This window comes from Populus trichocarpa, chromosome 13 (assembly GCF_000002775.5).
Source record: "Populus trichocarpa isolate Nisqually-1 chromosome 13, P.trichocarpa_v4.1, whole genome shotgun sequence".
NCBI classification, from domain to species: domain Eukaryota; kingdom Viridiplantae; phylum Streptophyta; class Magnoliopsida; order Malpighiales; family Salicaceae; genus Populus; species Populus trichocarpa.
Window position 1 is genome coordinate 12,351,266 of NC_037297.2, and position 21,098 is coordinate 12,372,363.

The 21,098-nt window shown below is 30.6% G+C and overlaps 1 protein-coding gene across 1 annotated transcript; it reads right to left on the reverse strand.

Annotated features, from left to right (window-relative positions):
* Positions 1 to 5,839: 5,839 nt before the first annotated feature.
* LOC18104481 (sucrose transport protein SUC8) lies at positions 5,840 to 9,618 on the reverse strand. Its single transcript, XM_006376256.3, has 4 exons — positions 8,203 to 9,618; positions 7,233 to 7,296; positions 7,108 to 7,151; positions 5,840 to 6,289 (listed from the first exon to the last, which is right to left on the reverse strand). Exons 1-4 carry the CDS (start codon positions 9,511 to 9,513, stop codon positions 6,101 to 6,103), a joined length of 1,608 nt encoding a protein of 535 aa, XP_006376318.2. The 5' UTR covers positions 9,514 to 9,618; the 3' UTR covers positions 5,840 to 6,100.
* Between the last annotated feature and the right edge of the window lie 11,480 nt (positions 9,619 to 21,098).

Genomic DNA, 21,098 nt, shown 5'->3' on the forward strand with positions numbered 1-21,098 from the left:
AATGATTGGTAACTATTATATTTTCATGGTTCAAACAACGTGGTAACTATTATATTTTTATTTAACAAAATACTAAATGATTAGTCCAGGCTACGCTGCAGGTAAAAATAAAAGAAATTAACATAAAAAGAGAATGTCCAAGTATTGGTTGAAATCGCAAGTATACGAATCGTAACAATTAACAATGCGAATGAGTAAGAGTATTATCCCATGAAGATTGAAAAATAACTAATAATTACCAAAATTGATTAAATTATGATCTATTTGCTTAACCGAATAAGAGTGATTTGTTGTCTTATAAACAACAAAAACTAAATTAAATAACTAAGTCTAAATCAAGATAATAATGTTTTATAATTTCTTATTAACCATGATTAGTCTTTTGTGACATTTCAGATCGAATTAAGTACTATATTTCTTAACATTAAGAATCGATCTTCTCTTATCTATTCATCAATCTTTCTCAAGCATTAATAAAATATTTTAACAAGTAATTTTTGGCGACTTTGTCAAAATTATAAACCTGTCAAAATTAATATGAACAATGAAACCCCTAAAGATGACACAAGGCCATAAATATCTTTATCCTATGAATTTCTTATGGTATCTCAAACATTGGCATAAAAGTTATCATTTTTAATCTCTATTTAAATCCCGAATCATATAAATGGTGATCAATAATTCACAAGCAATAAGTTTAGAGAGAGATACTTAATAAATACTGAATTAATTTAACAAAAAAAAATATTTGCATAATCATAATTAGGCTACATCATAATCCTAGAAAAGAAATTTTAATTCATAATAAAAGTAAAAAAAAAAAATCATATGAGATACATTCAACATCATTTAAGAGTTTGATAAATTGGAGGAATTGACATCTTGAAAGTTGTTGTCTCTTGGTCAAATTGTTTTGTCCTTTTTTCTCTTGTCAAAAGCCACCTCCCCCTTTGTGTCTCCCTAACTATTTATCCAGGGTTTTTTTTAAATATATTTTGCATCTCTTTAAAATGAAAAGAAATTCATTTTTAGGTTTGTTGTCAATTTTATCCTTAAGTTTCAGGCTAATTTTTAAGTAGAAAACATGTGAATTCCAAATTCTCTATTTCAGGAAAAATATAACCAGTCGAGTTAGCTTTCTAACACATCAGTCATGTGTCTTTCTAACTTCCAAAACTCTAGATATGGGCCAAAATCAAGACACTATCTGGGATGCACTTGAAACTGAATTGTATATCTCTAGTTATAACCCGAAATCTAATTAGTATTCTGGCTTAACTAACTATAACAAACAAACTAGGATTTGATCTTTAAGCTCAACCCCTTATCCACCTCTTCATATAATCTCACTTTCAACCTAATTTAGTAGTTAAATACCTGAAAATACCATAAATTTCCAAGAATTAAATAGATATTAAAGATACCTAAAATTCTAGATAGACGAGCTAAAAGACATGCAAAATACTCTGAATCGAAACAATTAAGTCTAAGAAAATGTGTGAAATAAATTCACTTATCAAACACACTCAAATTTGAATGCTTGTTTGTTATCAAGCAAAAAAAAAACCATAAAAATAGAGGATCATAACACCCGAGGGACATATCATACAAATATTAACACTTCAACTTAGTACATAAGCAATAACAAATAAAAGAAAACTAAGCATACTCACTTTCTCTAGTTTAAATATCCATATATAATTCCAAACTCAATCATATTTATCATGCAACCATCATAATTAAATCATGTAACAGTCATCCTACAATCACTTGTTCTGACTACTACAAACAAGGTAGCAAAGTAAAGAGATATTTATTTGTTTATTTTTTTTTTTTGAAGATCTTTGTCTTAAAGTTGTCACACGCTTTTTAACGTGAATACAAAAATTTATGATGAATGCACCAGGTTACTTAATAAGTCACACACTTAAAGTACTTTGCATACTCATATTTCAAGCTATCATTTAACATCAAAGTAAATATTTGTGATTAACACTCCTAGTTACTAAGCAACGCAAAACATTGGAGTAGATTGAACTTTATATTCATTGCAGCAACTCAATAAATGGAAGAATCAAAAGACCAATGATCAAAATGGAAAATATGACAAATTTTAAAAGTCTAATTAATTCAATTGAGGGCCTATTTAGGTGTAAAATTGGAATTAAAGGTAAAAATAACAAAATCTGCAAGCCAAGGATCAAAATGATAAAAATGAAAAAGTTTAAAATTCCAATTAATTCAATTAGGGGTGTAAATTAAGAGAAAATTTAAAGTCAATTCAACCAAAATTAAAAGAATCAAAGGACCAAGGACCAAAATGAAAGAGACGATAAAGTTTGGGGATCATATTAATTCAATTAGAGGTGTAATTGAAGAGAAAAATTAAAATTTAAAATTAACTAAAATTGGAAGAATTAAAGGACCAAATACTGAAATGAAATAGGTGTTGGAGTTTGGGGACCTTATTAATTCAACTAAGGGATTAATTGAAGAAAAAATTGAGAATTGGGGACAATTTGACAAAAATTTATAAATTGGAAATCCAAAGATTGGAGTGTAAAAGACGACAATATTGAAGGATGATTTTGAATGTTATTAAGGGTTTAATTGAAATATATCTTGAAAAATCAATCCATATTGGTCGAATATAAAAAAATAAAAATTGTGAGGCCTAAATTGGAAACAAAGAAAAGAATTAAAATAAATAAATAAGAAAAAAAAGTGAAATTCATTTAAATAAAATGATGCGCTGCACCATTTTATTTTCAAAGTTAAAAATTAAAGACACCAAACGATGCCATTTTAAAAAGCATGGTAAAGGGTTATTCAACCCTCACGCATGCATGACTTTTCTTGTTTTTTCTTTCGTTTTTTTTTTTTTTTTTTTTTTTTGCAGTTGTTTTTTGCTCAACTTTGAGTATAACTTTCTCTTTCTCACACCTCCTAAACTTGACAACAAACACACCCACCTCTTCACCAAAACATGTACTTCATTTTTAGCTAAAGACTCATTTTATTGCCTCTTTATGGTGACATAAAATGCATGCCAAAGTAGCCAACATGAGCATGTTGTAAAAAGTGTACAACAATGGTGGATGATCAAGATTGATCCAAAAAGATCAACAAACAAAATTATCCAATCTAGAAAGGTTCTAGGACCTTCCTTTCTACCTATAAATAGAAGGGCATGGTGAGAAAAAGAAAGAGGAAACCTAGAGAGAGAAAGACTCAAATTTAAAAGAGATAGTGAATAATAAAGTTTGAGCTTAAACAAACTTGTTTAGAGAGTAAATGAGAGTGAGGAGAGAAAGAAAAATGGGAAAAACCACACCAAAACATCATAAACCTGAATTGTGAGAAAAAGGGAAATATTGGTTTTTAGGTCATCAAATTGGTTCATTTCTAACCAGGGAGTTCTGGAGGGGATAGGGAGAAAAGGGGGAAGAAAAAGAAGAAAGAATCAGAGAAAAAAATCACAAACCAAAGAGAAAGAAGAAACTCTAGTCTAAAGAGAGAAAACCCCACATTGTTGGAACCATCCTAGAGGTAAATCACATCTCATCTTTCTTTTTTCTTTTTTCTTTAGGCTTATGATAAGATAGTGCAAAATAATACTTTATATGCATTTTTATTTTAAAATGAATGAACACAAGTTAAAAATAGTGTTTTTATACTTAGTTAAGTTTAATCTAGATATTGTGTGTTTTTATTAAAAAAATACAAAATAAAATAAAATTATGGTGGCTAAATATGTGAAAAAAAATGCATAAATAGAGATTTAAAGTTTGGCTTTTTAAGGTTTGTTTGTGTGTCATTTAAGTTTTACACGCCTTTTATGTTAAAATACAAAAAATAATCCATAATTTAATGTATGATTTTTATGCATGAATGAATAATATGAGATTTAAGGTCCTTTATTCTAAAGTTTAAGTTGTCATCTAGGGTTTATATTCTTATGCTTGTTTTCATCTTCATGCACATGCTAAAAAAATATTTTAAAATCCTTTACATATGAATTGAACCTTTTACAAAACAAGCTCACTCTTAAAAAAAAAAAAAAGATCATGCATACTTCCTTTTTAATGTCAATTTTACAAAATTTATACGTATTAAGTTCTATAATATGTTTATAAAACTCATTGAGGTTCGACTCAAATTAAAAAAGCCTTTCGGGTCGATATTTCAAAACCTTTTGAAAAAACGGTTCTTTTAAAAAAAAAACATATATGTTTTTTTATTATTCTCTATAATGCTTGAGATAAATAGACTCATAAAAAGATATTTTTATAAATATAAATGAGTAGCAATTCCTCGACCCCTTGTTATTTTCATAACATGTTTTTTTTTTTAATTTTTGGACTTTTAGTCTAATATCCACCTATATTTATAAAAAAAAAACAAGAGGAAACACTTTTTTTGGGGGTGTTAATTTTCCTTATTAATACGCCTGAAGAATTCATATCACTAAATTCTATCTCTATGTAGATCAATCCATAATGGTTATTTCTTGGGATATTTTGGAACTAGGGTACAAAATTCTTATTCAGCAAAAATTATTAGTGAACTTTGGTACTGTAAAATAAGTAAACCTGAACAAGACATTATTCATGGGTCACCATTTTATAAACAAAATGTTTAGCAACTCCTAGGATTTAGGTTGGGTTCAATGAGCCCAACATAAACCCACCCAATTAATTATTGACATGAATTGATAGACTATTAATAGTAACAAGATATGATCAACATGTGCCCATATATATATATATATATGTCAATTTACCAAGCAATTAAAAGTGACAAAGATGATTTGAACTTTAGAATTGATAAGTTTGAACTTGTTCTTCTACCCAAAATTTAACTCATTACAGTAAACTCATTTTCACCTATGTAAATAAACCACTAATAGATTAAAACCACAACAGATCATTAGGAATAAAAGATAAATAGCAATTTAACTTGCCTTAAATGTGATGTTTTAAGTTGATCGTATTTTCTCTTTAGCATAACTAGTCCCTTACTTTAAAACTTTATAGACCAGTTAGGGTTTTTTTATGATCATATTACTAGGTGACGACTTATTTTTTTAACATAAAACATTTCTTTCATCTAAACATAAAAAACGATTTTTTCCTTTAAGCTTCAAGTTATTAGTAGTGCTCCTTTAAAACTCATATAGATCACCCTCATTTCTTTTTTTATACAGAATTGAAGCATCACAAACTCCTTTTTCTTTTAGACATCTCATTATCATGAAGGTGCTCATACTAAATATATTCCAACTTTTAACAAATTCATGAGCCAAATAATTATTCTATTGAATTTTAACAAGATAAAACCCCAATTTGATTTTTAACAAAGGTATTTCAAGAGTTGTAATCTTGATTCATACAATAGAAACTCATGTTTCATCTAAAAAAAAAGAGGGTTACTTTTCCTTCCCTTTAAGATATTCACTTTTCAATACCATATTTGTAGATCTAATGGGACTAAAAGATCTTTTGGTATTTGATTTTTAACAGAGAATTTTGTGATTTCAATTTGAGTAAGTAGGTGTTTGAGAATTGAATGTTAAATCCCTCCATCCAAAAACTATCTAATTTTCCGTTAATTTTGACTTTTAGGGCATGAAGGGACATGTGTCAAACTTCTATACATTTGTTCCTATCTTAAAAAAAAAAAAATTGATAAAAAAGGGGGAAAAAATGACTCAGAAAATTGATTAAATTGTTATATATTTTTGTATTATCTTGCTTGCATGTGAGAGCCTTTTGACTGGAAAACAACTTTGACAAAGAAATATTCCCCAAAAAGTTATTATTGGCTAAAGCTAGGTATATATGATTAGAACCATGACTGTATATTTCACTTGTACAAGCATGTTTACACATCCATATAGATATGACTCTCAGATGGCCATCTGTGGCCATTTGATTTTTGCTATTACAACACACATGGCCTTTCTGGCCTCTGCTGCATCTCAAAAGGAGAAAGAAAGGAAGGAAAAGACCCTTTATAGACCAGTCACCAGTCTTGGAAGGAAGTTTTAAAAAAGGAAGAAAAAAGAAAGGCAAACGCTACCACTACTGCATTCTGCAGATCAATGGAATGCAGCACTACTACTGGTGGCAGCCCTCTTGTTTGAGGGGATGTCAGGGGGCGGAGATGGAAGCATGGTGAATGCCAATATTCCACTGGCTGCAGCTGCAACCGCTCCTACAACAAAAGCTGGTAGATTTCCTCCTCCAAAAAGGGCATCCCAAGGTCCAGCTGCTACAGAAACCACCATCTGCCATAACATCATTAAAACAATAATCAAGTTAAAATTACCATTCATTTATTCAGAATTAACTGTTGCACATATTCTAGTATACTGCAGTACATATGAATCTAATCTAATCATTTGTAAACTAAATTCAAGATGTGGCGGTCACCAATCAATTAAATAACTGAGAGTTAATTGCTTTCTTTTTTCTCTCCCTTCACTACATTGAATTGAATGAGATTCGCTTCTTTTTCTTCTTGTTTTTAATTTTTTAATGGTATGGTTATAATGTCAGTCTATCGTTCTTGGGGTTCACAGAATATGATCATGAGTCAAGAGAACTTTGTTCTGTCTATAAAAAGTTATGCATCCTTTTTTAACAATAATTTCAGAAGCCAGCACTGCATCCATACTTCGAATCCAATCCAAAGCTTTCCCTTTAGTGCTTTCTAGTGAAAAAGTGTTTGTAGACCTGTTCAATAACTCCAAGAGCAGCAGACATCGTAGCCCATGTCTAGGTGTGCTTCTCTAACAAACATTCCGTTTAATCATGACAGAAGAAGATAGGTTATCATCGGACTGATGATTTCTTTATCAATTTTGATCCTAAAGAAGCAAAATACTTGTTGAATATTTTTTTTTCCTTTCCAGATTCACAGATCATTACTGTGGCATTGTCCAGTAGTACTGAAGGACTTGCTTAAAACAACCATCATCAAAATAAAATGAAGGCACAAACTTGTGGAGGCTTAATGCTTGGAAACAGAAACGGGCATGGAAAAACAATCCCTAGAGTGAATTTATAGCAGCAACATGTATTAGCATGAAGTGTATATACTGACCTGTGGTATAACTATTGAAAGATTGAGAACTCCAAGAGAAAGCCCTATAATCAAATTGAAACAAGGAAATTAATAATTTAGGAGGATACCTTAGCAGAAGTACTGCTTGGAACTAAAAAACTTACCTTGGCCAGCACCCGAAGTGTTAGAAAAGATGGATGCCAAAGCAAAAGGGATGCTGTAAGTTATCTGCATAATAACTGCCACCATTAGTTCATCATGAAAAATCTCCAATCCTTAAACGAAAAGGAGCATCTGCAGCATTTCCAACAACAATTACAGCAGCAGCTACCAACCAACCAGTTCTCATTAAATGCACACAGATACATTGATAAAGGGGGCTGTGCTTGTGCAAGTTGAACTACACGTACGTTTGACCTTCTTGCGGTTGATCAAGAACAAAAGGAGACGGGAGAAGAAAACAAAGGGTCTTGATTTTTCATTCATTAAGTTTTGTAAAGATCAGATAAGAATCATAAGCTGCCTAAACCAGCCAAAAAAACACACATTCACTCCCACGGGGGCATTTATTATTTGGTGTTCATGCATTGGATGGCCATTGAAATCTGAAAGGAACCAAAACTCTGAAAATTTGCCAGTTTTAAACTACGTGGCTCCATGCACGAGCAGGAGACAGGTTACTAGAGGCTTGAAAAATTTACACTGTTGCCGCCGAAGGGGGTGTTGTGCACCTTATCTAATTACACTATGAAATCCCAATTACATATTTCAACAGCAAGATTAACAACTTCATCAAGTTTATGTAAAAAATTTATACCAATGATTAACAGGATTTTACAGTCAAGTTTATGTTAAAAATTTAATTCATAACTGTCAAGTAATTTAAAACAAAAGGAAAAAAGGGAAAGGGAAAGGAAACGTTTATGTGAAGAAAGAAACGTAAAAGGAAAATTCCAGATTCAAAATAAAATTTTATAACAAAAAGGCAAAAAAGGAGAGTAAAAGACAAAAATGATACAGTTGAGCATGCAAAAAAAAAAAAAAACTAGATGACCTGCACCAAAAAGGCTGACTTCAATTACTACTCACAAAACAATACATGAAGAGAATTAAAGCAAGCCAACAACAACTTACAGCTTGAGGTATGCCCATAACAGCAAAAAGGGCTAGAGCACCAGCCTTGACACCAGATGGCGGCGGCAAGAGGTGGGTTCCTCCATTCACGGTGGTGTACCTTCTGTTAGATTGAGCCACTTTGGTGATCAAAATAGTCATAGCCAAACAAATAGCCAAGATAAAATTTACAATCCCCCACAGCCTTTTAACCCCGCCAACCCCACGAGCCAAAACCTCCACACCAAGTGAAGTGAATCCCAAAACCACCGAGTTAAGCAGTAACCCCAATGCACCTGCACGGACCCCACGATCATACATCTTCAGTTGATCAGCATTTCTACTTGAATCACCACCGTACACCTCTCTCCCCATCCAATCAGTATCAAACAACAAGAAAGGAAACCACGCAACCCAGTTTAGACACGTCACCAAAAGGAGGATCCTCATAGGTCTTTGCAAGTTCTTAAGAGCAGCGACTATTTCCCCAAAAAAAGGCGCTGGCGTCGACTCTTTAGCTTCTCCACCCTCCACCTCTTTCTCCTCCTCGTTACCTCCGTCACCGGAACTTCCCTCCGGCGACCAGGGTTTTTCACGTACGTAAGAGAGAGCTAGAATTGTCAACGTTAAAAGCAAGGCAATGGAGATGAAGAAACAAGATTTGAGATTTGCACAGTAAACATCACAAGCCTTGGTTCTTGAAAATGGAAAGATTCTGTACAAGTGAGTGTAAGACCCAGATGCAAAGCCAAGAACATTGCCAACAGCCATAAAGAAAGAGTAGAAAGCATTGGCTGTACGAGTCTTCTTGTGATCCGTCCCTGAAAGATCAGCAAGAAATGCCCTACATGGACCTTGAAGCATGTTATTAGCAACATCAAGAATCCAGAACCCTACCACAAACACAGCAATTGCGCGTGGCTTAGCTGTTTTTGTGAGGGAATCACCAGAGAGATGGCCAATGTCAGCGGCATAGCCAATGAGAAACACAGAAATGGCAACAAAACCAGCCCCCGCCGCAATAAACGGGCTACGACGGCCAAAACGGGAGGTGCATCGGTCACTGTAGTACCCCACTGTTGGCTGGACTAACATGCCAGAAATCGGGCCGCAAAGCCAGATGAAAGCAGCCCATGTGTGAGGAATGCCCAAGAGTTGCACATATGGGGTTAACAAAGAGAGCTGTAGCGCCCAACCAAATTGAACACCAGCAGCTATCGATGCAACCATTATGATCTTTCTCAGTGGGCTAGGGTTTGTTGCAGGAGGTTGTTTTTGAAGACTGAAAGAAGAGGAAGGGGGATTGTTTTCTTTTCTAACTCCACTCTCCATGTGGGCTATCACTCTTAGAGCTCACTCTCAAATCTTTCTTGTTTTTCAGCAATGGAGTTTAGAAAGTGAAATGGGAAGTGGGTTCGCACAGGAATATATAGAACGGGAGAGCGAGGATTTCGAGAGTGTTGTGTGGCAAGTTGACAAGGAGTGAGTAGACATTGTCTTATCCGTTTAAAATTTGTGTTTTTTGAGTCTTAGTTCTGTTTGTGCCTTTAGTGTGTGTTGGCTAATGTGGCGCAGGGACTTTGTAAAAATGTCTTTTAATTTAATACGTATAATTATGTTTTTTTTTAAATTTTTTTTAAATCATAACATTAAAATAATTGAAAAATACTTAAAAAAATTAAATTAATACTTTTTTAAATCAAAAATAATTTAAAAAACACTTTAAAAACAAATTAAACCATATTACTAAATATATCCTTAATACGGTATAGATTCTTAGTATGATATAGATTCTTAGTTATGGTGCCAAGTGTGTATCTATTATTAAATACTATTCACCTTGTTCGGGTTAGTAATTGCTTTTTTTGTTTGTCTTTTGCTACCAATTTACGTTACAATTACAAAATATACTAGAAAATATCTATGGTAAAAAAACTATAGCTATAATTTTTTATCCTTAATTTTTTTTTAATTTTAGTCTTTTGAGATCAAATTATTGATTAATTTGTTAGAGAATGAGGATCAAATTATCTACAAAACAAATAAGAAGAAACTTTTATATTTTAGCAAGGAGAAGAGAGAGAAAACAAAAACGGTTAACTAGAACCATACCATCGATCCTTCGCCGACTTGTGCCCCGCCACCGATAAGATCTCAGCGCGCCGCTCCTAACACTATTATGAAAAAAGAAGAAATCTCATGACTAATCAAAAATTCACTAAAAAAAGTTTTATTTAATCCACCTGCTTTCCTTCTCCTTCCTTGTACATGTTTATTTTTATCGTCGTTTAACTAAATGAAGAATTGATTTCAAGAAACAGAGTTATTAAACTCAATCGGATTCATAACCCGTGTTACTATGTCAAATATATCTTAATTTGCATCTATCTCTCGACTTCTTAGTTTGATTTTTAGTTAGCATTAACAACTTATTTTTGTATTTATTGACGCGTATAATTTTTAATTTATTTAATTAAATGTAGTAATTAATTTTTTTATTCACAATATATATCTTTTATGTTAAAAACACATTGGGAAAGCATGCACATTTATTTTAAAAAATAAAAAAAGTGTAAAACAATTTACAAAAGAATAAAGATAAAAAAAAAAAAAGAACAGTTTAAATAGACCAATTGTAGAGTGATAAATATTCTCAAGTATAAAAAATAGAAAAATAATATTGTTTCCAAAAAAAATGTAAAAAAAAAGGAAAAACTAAAACAAATGAAGATAAAAACAAAAAGAATGGTTATAAATAGGTCAAGTATAAAGTCATAATTATTCAAAGTGTGAAGAAAAAAAGGAAAAAAAAATCTAAATATTTTTTTTGTAAAAAAAACAAAATAGATTTATCATTACTATATTACCTGTTAGGTAAAGATTTTTTAAAAAATTTATAAATCTACCATTTCTACAAGGAAACACGATTTTCTTTTAGTATATGCTAAATAAATGGCTCGCGCTCCGCTACCGTTTAGACTAGTTTTTTGCTAATGTAAAAAAGAATGTTCATACATAAATGTTTTAAAATAAAAAAAAAATCTAAGAATTTCATAACTAAAAAAGTTTACATGTATTCTCAGAGCAGTGACCTATAAAACAAACAAAAATAAAATATCATAAATCAAGCATCTTATGCTTACTCTCACACAATTTGTTTTGCATTTAAAAAAAAAAGTAATAAGGTTGGATAAAAAAATAAATTTTCTTTTTAAAAAGCTAGCCTTCCCTTAAAACAAAGCTAAATAATTTTGTCAACCAAAGACAAAATAGGAGTTTTACTATGGAAAATGCATTGTGAAAACATAAGATCTTTTTACTTATGTTATAATATATAATATAATAATATTTGTGTGCCCAATAAACATCTTATTTTTATAATATATAATATTACATAATAATATTTGTGTGATTAATTGGGATGATCACTAGTATACTGAAAAATTGTATTTTATACTTCTATGTGTTCTCCAGGTTATATCGAGATCATGTTCCAAATCTTCCTTTATTAATTTATTCTGTAAAACTAGTTCATTTTATACAGTAAATTATTATGTGTATTTAAGCTAGAAATGATATACGGATTGTTATGGAGATATGAGTATATGTATTCAAAAAGGTGTTGGAATTTGATTATTTTGTATTTAAAATTGTGTATCAATATATTTGTTGATGAAATTGAGAAATGATGGGTCTGAGGCTGCTATAGTAAAAAAAAAATCACCGTTTTCATGTATATTACAATTAAAAAGGTAAAAATTACATTTAAAAGTTCAGGTTATTACTTTAGTATTAACAATTCTTTTTATATATTTATTTACGCCTATAGTTTTTAATTTATTTAATTAAATATATAAATCAAATTTTTGATTAGCAATAAAGATTTTTTTTAACGTAAAAAACACATTAAAAAAACCTGCATATTTATTTTATGATATTAAAACAACTTTTGATACTACCCACAGCAAAAAATTAACTAGATTTTAAAATTAATTATTAAGACTTTACTTGCAAATAGAAAATATGTTAAAGATATCTATATTTTCTTTTTCTTTACATGGAAATAACATCATTATTTTCTAAATGACTTTCAGGCATTTATTGAGATGGATTTCTTTTTAAGGTAAGGATATATGACCGTGCATGCATGAGAAATGCTAAATTTGGTGGCAAATGTGTAAATAGTAGCAATTAAAATGTTGCAATAAGCATGTAGAAAACATAGTCCTGTTCTTCAGTCAAAATATTAATAATATATAGGATTTTGAGTCAAAGATTGCATTTTGCTTCTGCGTTGCTCATTGTTATTTTTTAATATTACTATTTTTTTAATTAAATTATATTTATTAAAATTTAATAAATATAAATGTGAATGCCAATATTTAATTAAATATTTATATTTCAATCTTTGCTCACTCTATGCCAATATTTATTAAACATCAAATATTATTCTATAGCACTCTTGTTATATTTGGCATCATGCATGTATTAGAGGTTTTTTTTTATAAAAATGCTATAATAATTTTATTATCAAAATCTCCAAAGTTGTAATGATAAATATTACATTAATTAAATAGTACATAATATATATAGTGATGACTTCGTTTTAAAGAAAACTCAATAAGAAATAATAGTAAAGTATGAAGCAGATAATTGAAGAATCTAACCATATATATTTCTTAAGGTTTTCAGCGTCTTTTTTGGCAATAATATATGAATGTGAATGCCTCAGAAAGTCTGATATATATATATATATGCGCGCTCGCATTTCTAATAATTTTGTAACAAAATTTATACATATTATGTTAACATTATATATATTATAAAAAATTTATACATATCTATGTGTAATGTCGTTATGTTCGGGGGTGTTTGAAAATGAAGTAGCGATTGTTTTTCAAAGTGTTTTTCGGTCGAAAATACATCAAAGTAATTTTTTTTTATTTTTTTTTAAATTATTTTTTACTTCGACAAATCAAAATGATCTGAAAACACGAAAAAATATTAATCTAAAACAAAAAAAAATAAAAAAAATAAATATTTTTATAAGCATTTCTAAAACACAAAAACAAAAATCCTACTCATTTCAATATGACAACAAAATCAAACATGACCCAATGTATTCTCGAGTGTAGGAAAGATGTCGTGGAAAGGGAGGTGTGTTGGGCAATTGTAGTGATACTGGTATGAGTACAAGCAGCAGTTAGTTAATTACATCTGCTCATAATTAAGGGAAATTAATTACGATTAAGGAAGAGAGTACTGCATTAATATTCCATGATTGATAGACAGACTTGTCTGGGAAAATATTCTTCTTGCCTGATCTTGATTTGAAAGAAGCTAAGGCTGTGGATGATATTATGCAAAGAAAACCAGTGCCCGTGCATGTATGTTTAGTTCTCTAGCTTTCTGTAAGATGCTAATAATAATAAGTATATAATAAAATGCAATTATGTGAGCACCAAGATGCCTTATCTTCAGGGGTTACTTTATTCCCATATCACTCAATCAATTTGCCAAAATCTTCAGGGGTTACTTTATTCAAATTGAACACACACATATATAGTTGGACATTCAACCTGTTTTCATTAAAATTTAGAGAGAAAAAAATATGTTTTCGGGTAGTTTTAATATCCTGGTATTAAAAATAATTTTATAAAAATAAAAAATATTATTTTAATATATTTTTAAGTAAAAAAAAAATTAAAAAGCAACCACTATTATCGTTTCAACACCATATTATCAAGCATGGATGTGAATGGATCAGTATGATATCACACTATCATGATTATGGATGAGAACACTGATGAGATACTAGGGTGTATTTGGAAATGTAATAACAATTATAATTCAAAATGTTTTTTTATTAGAAATGTATTCAAAATAATATTTTTTTATTTTTTTAAAATTAATTTTAATATCAGTATAATAAAACAATTTAAAATAAAACAATTTAAAATAAAACAGTTTGAACCACGTTTCAAAGCATGCTATCCTACGGTGAAATTGTTCGACATTATCCAGTTTGTGTCTGTGTCTGGGAGTTTCGCACCCCAAGGACTGTCTGTAACAGCAGAAATTAAAAGAAAGAAACTGATCAGAAGTCTCATTGACTAAGGAGAAGGATTCAACGTAGAGAGAGACCCACTTGCTTCTTATTGGCTATTGACCTGTGCCCACTTTGGAAAACGTGTTGGTTCTGATTTTTTGCACTAACTGCTTTGTTTCCCTCTGTGTTCTGGAACAAGTAAATTTACACATGCTGGCTGTCGTTCGACAATGGCCGAAAACGGAAAAACAATGTACGAGGAGCAACATCCTAGACCCTACATGACCAAATCTCTCCATAGTCCCCATAGTCACTTCACTATCTATAGTTCCATGCCTTCAGGCACTCGAGTTGGGAGAGATTTCCCTTCAATAATGCTTCATTTTTGCATGATCCACTTTCAGATATTTTTGCTTACCAACGGAATAATTCTGTCGGTAACTTATGGTGATAATTACTGATAGACATTATTCCACTCGTAATTCAATGAATATATATTGATAGAATATTGTGGTCGGTGTATACCGATGGAATTATAGATGAACTATTTAGAATTTTAAAAAAAATGATATCATAAAGCTATGATGATTTTAATAATATCTCTCATACTTATCTTATGTTTTCTACTATGAATTTTACATATATTCATAGATAAAAAAATTATATAGTTAAGCAAAGAGTTTATAAAGAAGCTGATTTGGTTGTCTTGTTATAATTCTTTTCATAGATTTATATTTTGCTTCATGTGCTTATTTTTAGATGAGTTAATAAAAGCCGGTTAAGTTTGTTTTGTTCATTTTTTTATTGTAAGTTTTTTGCTTTATATTTATTATTATTTTTTTCATGTTTAACTATATTTATAAACTTGCATGTACCTCAACTAATCTTACAAGCCCTAAAATTAACAATCATGTAATCTTTCAATAGCTCTGAGGGGACTTGAACTCGTGACTATTGGAGAGCAAACCCAAGATCTAACCAATTGAGTTACTCATCAGGGTTTGTTTAACTATATTCTTAATAACTAAGTTAGTTGTTAATTTTATGGACCTTACATTAAAGTTGAATATGGTGACGACTTACAAAATATCATTCTTCAATCCATGGGGCCTTTTTCTTTTCTAATTTGAGTTTTGATAATCACCCACAGAATAAAAGAATTAATGACATGTTGATCAGCATGATAATTAATTGATATTATTTATATGTCAAGGTTTCAATATTCCTTCTCCATTTCAATTAAGATGAATTTTTTTCAAGTGGGAGAACATTTTGATTATGCCTTTTATTTATCTTTATTAAGAGAACATTTTTGCTGCTTTTAACAGCAATTGATTATGACAAATACATGATTAGAGACGAATTAATACAAAATTTCTTGAATTATATCATGTATTATTCCCAATATATAATACCGAGATCTTTCAGCAAATCCTTTGTTCATATATATATAGTATCTATGGGAAAAAATATATATGAAACAACAGAAGCTTGAAAACGTTTTGAAGGCGACAATTAGGCAATCTCAAATTAACTAGTATAATCTCAATGAAATTATGTTCTAACTATTAAATATTAATTAGAATTTAAGAAATTAACTTGAATCTCAATTATTGTCTATTGCTGATTATGTAATTAGTGGGATAATTAAGCTTTAATTTGATGGAAGGTGGTGTGGAATCTGAATCTAAAATTATATGCCAAGGCACTATATATCCTATACACTACGTGGATTTGGAACAATGTTATATCCCATGCTTTGCTTTTTGCAATAAAGAAAAATGTATCAGAAAATGAAAGAAGCACAATTATAAGTATAAATGGAAGATCGAGCAACTAGAAAATAAGCATTGGATTGAGTTGCCAAACAGGTCACACACTTCCCCTTTTATGATTATGAAGAATATGATTCATTTAAACCTGTTGGGATTTTTATCTTTCACTTGAATACTTTCTCTTCTTCTTTTTTAATTATTTGTTGTGTTTATCGATCTATTTATTTATTTGCCTAAACATTGAAACTAATAAAATATGTTTACAATATCTCATCAAACTTTATTCTTTTTATTTGATTTTAATTTAATTTGCAACCAATTGGTATGATTATTGTTAAACTTAGTCTAGTTAGATAAGTCGATCTAAAACCTGACAGGCCTATTTTTTAGTTGGGTTGCGTCTTAAAAAAATTATTTTGAGAGTTGACCTAATTAATCAGGTATGTTAATATGTGACCTGGTCAAAACTCGTTGATTTTTTAAAAAATTAAAACAAAACTGTTCTGATTTAAAAAAAAAAAAAATTGATTGATCCAATTGACTTGTCTAATCTATGACTAGAGCCTTGTTCCAGATTAACCGCAAGTTAAGTTCAATATCAATGCTAGGGCTGAGCATTTTCGATTCGGTCCGGTTTTGGACCAAAATAAACAACCAAACCGATTTTATTTTTTTTAGTTTTGGAACCGAACTGAACCAAAAACCGGTTCAAACCAATTAATTTCAGTTTGATTCGGTTCAGGTTTTTTCCCTTCCAAACCGGTTCAAACCGAAATTACTCTGGTTGAGTTTTTTCTGGGCTTTTTATCGACCACATTTTTCAGCACTTTTGTTTTTGTACTTGCTTCCATTTTCCAGAAAATCAACTTCAATTTTTGTTTTGATAGATCCTTGCCCAGAAGTTAAACCCATCAAAAAAAATACACAAAACAAAACAAAAAAGATATCCCTGGTTGTGACTGCTTTCTTTGCAGTTAGGTTAGCTAGTCCGCTCTTTCCTGTTCTTCAAGCCCAATGAGCTTAGGGTGCCGTTGCACCCCTTCAATTAGAATAGATCTTGATTTAGTGTCCTTTCATCCTGGGTTTTGGAATTTCCTGAAATGTGTGAAATAAGAGTGGTTAGAAGTAGGAATCGTTGGAACTAGATGAAAGCCAATGCCAGTTCCCGAATATCTGACGAAGCGATTCAAAATACTACTTACAAAATTTTGTAATAGGATAGCCTCAAGACTGGAATTCTTAAATCTTTCTTTGCATATTCCCGCGCTGTCTGAGATGAGAGATGAGAGACAAAGAGCATGGAGAAGAAGGAGACAGATTTGAGAGATGAGAGGCAGAGAGCAGCGAGAGGAAGCGGCTGAGAAAGTGAGAATGGTGATTTAAGTTTAGGGTTAGAAAATATGTTATTTATACTCTTTTTTTTTTTCAAGAGCCAGCTTAGTTGAACCGGGCCGGTTCGGTTCGGTTCAATCGGTTTCAGACTTTGAAAACCAAAATCGAACCAAACCGGAAATATTTTGTGATTTTCTAATCGGTTTTTTTTCACGATTCGGTTTTTTTGGTTATTTTTTTTCCAGTTTTCTCAGTTTTTTGGTTTTTTTGCTCACCCCTAATCAATGCTTGGTAGTTGCCTTAATTTCTTTTCTTTCTTTTCGTTAATCTAATTATTACAACTAACCATGAGAAGAAGAGATTGATTATAGTTACTCAAGAATCATTCCGCACCCAATTCCTTTGCTTTTTAACACTTTCGGTTTTAAATTGAATTCCTAATCATCTTCTTCACTTTTACATCATTGATAGGATTGTGTTCTTTTAATTAATTAAGAGGGTGACAGTAAATGCTTTTTCTTTTTCTTTAATTGATTCTGGAGTGTTTGGATATGTGTTTGGAAGTGTTTAGAAATGTGATAACAATTTTTTAAAAAAAAAGTTTATTTAAAAATATATTAAAATAATATTTTTTTTATTTTAAAAAAATTGTTTTTAATATTAGCATATTAAAGTAATTCAAAGTTATAAAAAAAAATGAAAAAAATAAAATTTAACTAACAATCAAGAAACTTAATACCAGACAAGGTTCACCTTCGAAGAACCGACTTCCACTGTGTTATGGCTAGGTTGGGCAGACAATAAAGATTCTTGCTAACCGAAGGCACTGAGATAAGTACACTTGTATTAATTAATTCCTTATTTTAGTATATCATTCAGATTTTCATGGACCAGTTTTGTTTCTGTCACTTCCAAATAAATGTCTTATGAATTATGTCCAACTATATCTTTGATGATATTCTACATTAAATTAAATTGAAACAAGATAAATTTATTTATTTATTTATTTTTATTTACAGAGGAGGCTGGAAACAAAGTCTAGTTTTCATGAAATCTTGTTGATGCAAAGAGGTAGAAAAATTAATGAATTTCTTCAAAAATTTAATGGATGGTCGATTATATATAATATGAGAGAGAATTTTCTCTAGATATTAAAACTTCAACCATCCTCATGATATTTTAACCTCATTTCTATATAAAAACTTAAATAATTTCTATTTTCATCATAATTATTAAATTTAATTTGATTGACGCTAGAAAATTCATGATTTAAAACTTATCTTGGACCAAGTTTCATGATCATACCAAAAAAAGTATTAACCCAACAAACTTAATTAACATAAATGGTTTTTTAATGACTTGATTAATCTAATCAAATTTGTATGAGTTAACTCATTATTTTAATAAAAATAATCAACTCGATGACCCACGTGTTACTCTAATAATAAAGTGATCCAAACTTTTTTTCAGGTCAACACCCCCAACCAGGTCTAAATATTATTTTTTTGAGGTTAGCTGCTAGAATTTTCATTGAATAATTTTATGAAGGTACCGTTTGTTTTTGTATTTGAAAAGCATTTAAAAAAAAATTATTTTTTATTTCAAATTAATTTTTTTATATTGTTTTAATATACTAATATTAAAAATAAATTAACAAAATATTATTTTAATTAATTTTTAAATAAAAAATATTTTAAAAAAATCTGTACAAGTATTTATCACTTAAGATCTTCTGAGAATTTCCCGTTGTCAATCAGCAATCTCAAGTCCTTTCTGAGAAGGCCACACGCCTTTCAAAAGTGAATGGGGAGGTAAGTGGTGACGGTTATCTTGGCGGGTTTTGGACTATCCTAGTTGACTTGGCGAGCACTGATTGGCTCTTAAGAATACAGATAGTTACCCCAACTGAATTTGTTTGACTTTCCCTCCACCCATAACCGCTTGAATCATCGTCATGTACAAGTAGATAATGATTATGATGGCGGCGATGGCGATGGCGATGGCCGATCTTCGAATCAAGTTTTTAACCCCTTCTTTTTTAAGAGTTCTATTTTATTCTTTTTATTTTTATTTTATTATCATTAACGTTGTCTTTTGTATTGTTCATCTAAACATTTAAAAAAACTAATTTGAAAAAAAAATATTTTTAAAACATAAGAACAGGTTAAGATTGTTTGGAGATATTGTTCAACTCACATTTCATGTTTTTTAAAAAAAAAATTAAACTCAACTAATTACAAAAATATAAAAGAATATATATAAATAAAGATTGATTCGTATATAAAATTTAAATTTAAAGGTTATTCTTTTGTAGATTCAATATCATAAAAATTTAATTTAAAAAATATATATTGATTGATACATAAAATTATAGGTGGAAATATATATTAATCCAATCCTTCCTCCCTCTCTCGCTTACTACAACAACCATCTAGTAGGTGATTCAATAGTAAGAGTTTGGGACTAAGAGATTTGTTTTCCCTGTGATCTCAGGTTCAAGTCATGTGGTTGCTAATATGATAGCCACTAGAGGCTTACATGATTGTTAACTTCAGGGGCCGTAGGATTAATCGAGGTGCGCGCAAACTGACCCGAACATCTACGTTAATTAAAAAATAATAATAATAATAATAATAGTGTTAATTCTTATAAAAGTGCTCCTTTTTTTATATATAGAAAATGGATATGAAAAGAGTTGATTTCATACCCATAATAAAATACTACTAGATTATTGCATCGTATTATGCCGTTTTGCGGGCTGGATTATTTTTTTTTTAATGTAAACAAAAATACATATATGTTGTTAGCATGTTTTAAAAAATAACAAAATTCATTAACTTCGCATAACAGCAATTGATAAATATATTGCTAATGCTAATTAAGGATGATAGTACAGAAATGCATGAGATTTTACCCTTTGCAGACCCCAAGTGTTGTCTTGGGAAGGGACAATTCAACTTAGTACAGTTCATATATCAAGTTGAGAGCAACATATTTCAATGGCGAATGCCAGATTCTCACGATCAAAATGTTTATATTTCCCAAAAATAGGAATTTTAATTCAATTATAACCATCGTACGTACAGCACATGATTCCACAACGCTTATGCTCTGCATGTATCCCAGATCACGTTAGATTTCCAAGCGAGAGATACTACACGTTCAAGTTAAATTATCAAAAACAGAAAGAGCTAGCGCATTTACACAGACTTTCTTGAATCAAAATAGTTTTTCCATATGAAATTCACCAAGTTTTTCTATCACTCCACATAGAAGTAAATCAAGGATGTGCTGCAAAATAACCATCTAGGTGGTGGCCCAGTGGTAAGAGCTTGGAACCAAGAGGTTTGTTCCCTTTATGGTCTCAGGTTCGAGCCCTGTGGTTGCTCATATGATGGCCACTGGAGGTTTACATGGTCGTTAACTTCAAGACCCGTGGGATTAGTCGAGGTGCGCGCAAGCTGGCCCGAACACCCACGTTAAACTAAAAAAAAAGGATGTGCTGCCAAATGCACCGAGACTTGTGGCCTAGCTGTCCTGGTAGAGTTTTTTTGTCTCTACATCCTGGGTTCAAGCCTTAGCGTGCACGTCTGTCATTTTTGCGGTGTCTTGCCTGCCTACTGGGCTTGCAGGGTGTTCAATGGATCCGGAGATTAATCGTGGTACGCGTAAACTGGTCCGGACATCCCAGATTATAAAAAAAAAAAAAAAAAAAGGATGTGCTGCCAAACTCCACAAAGATCTCTTCAAAACTTTCAGAA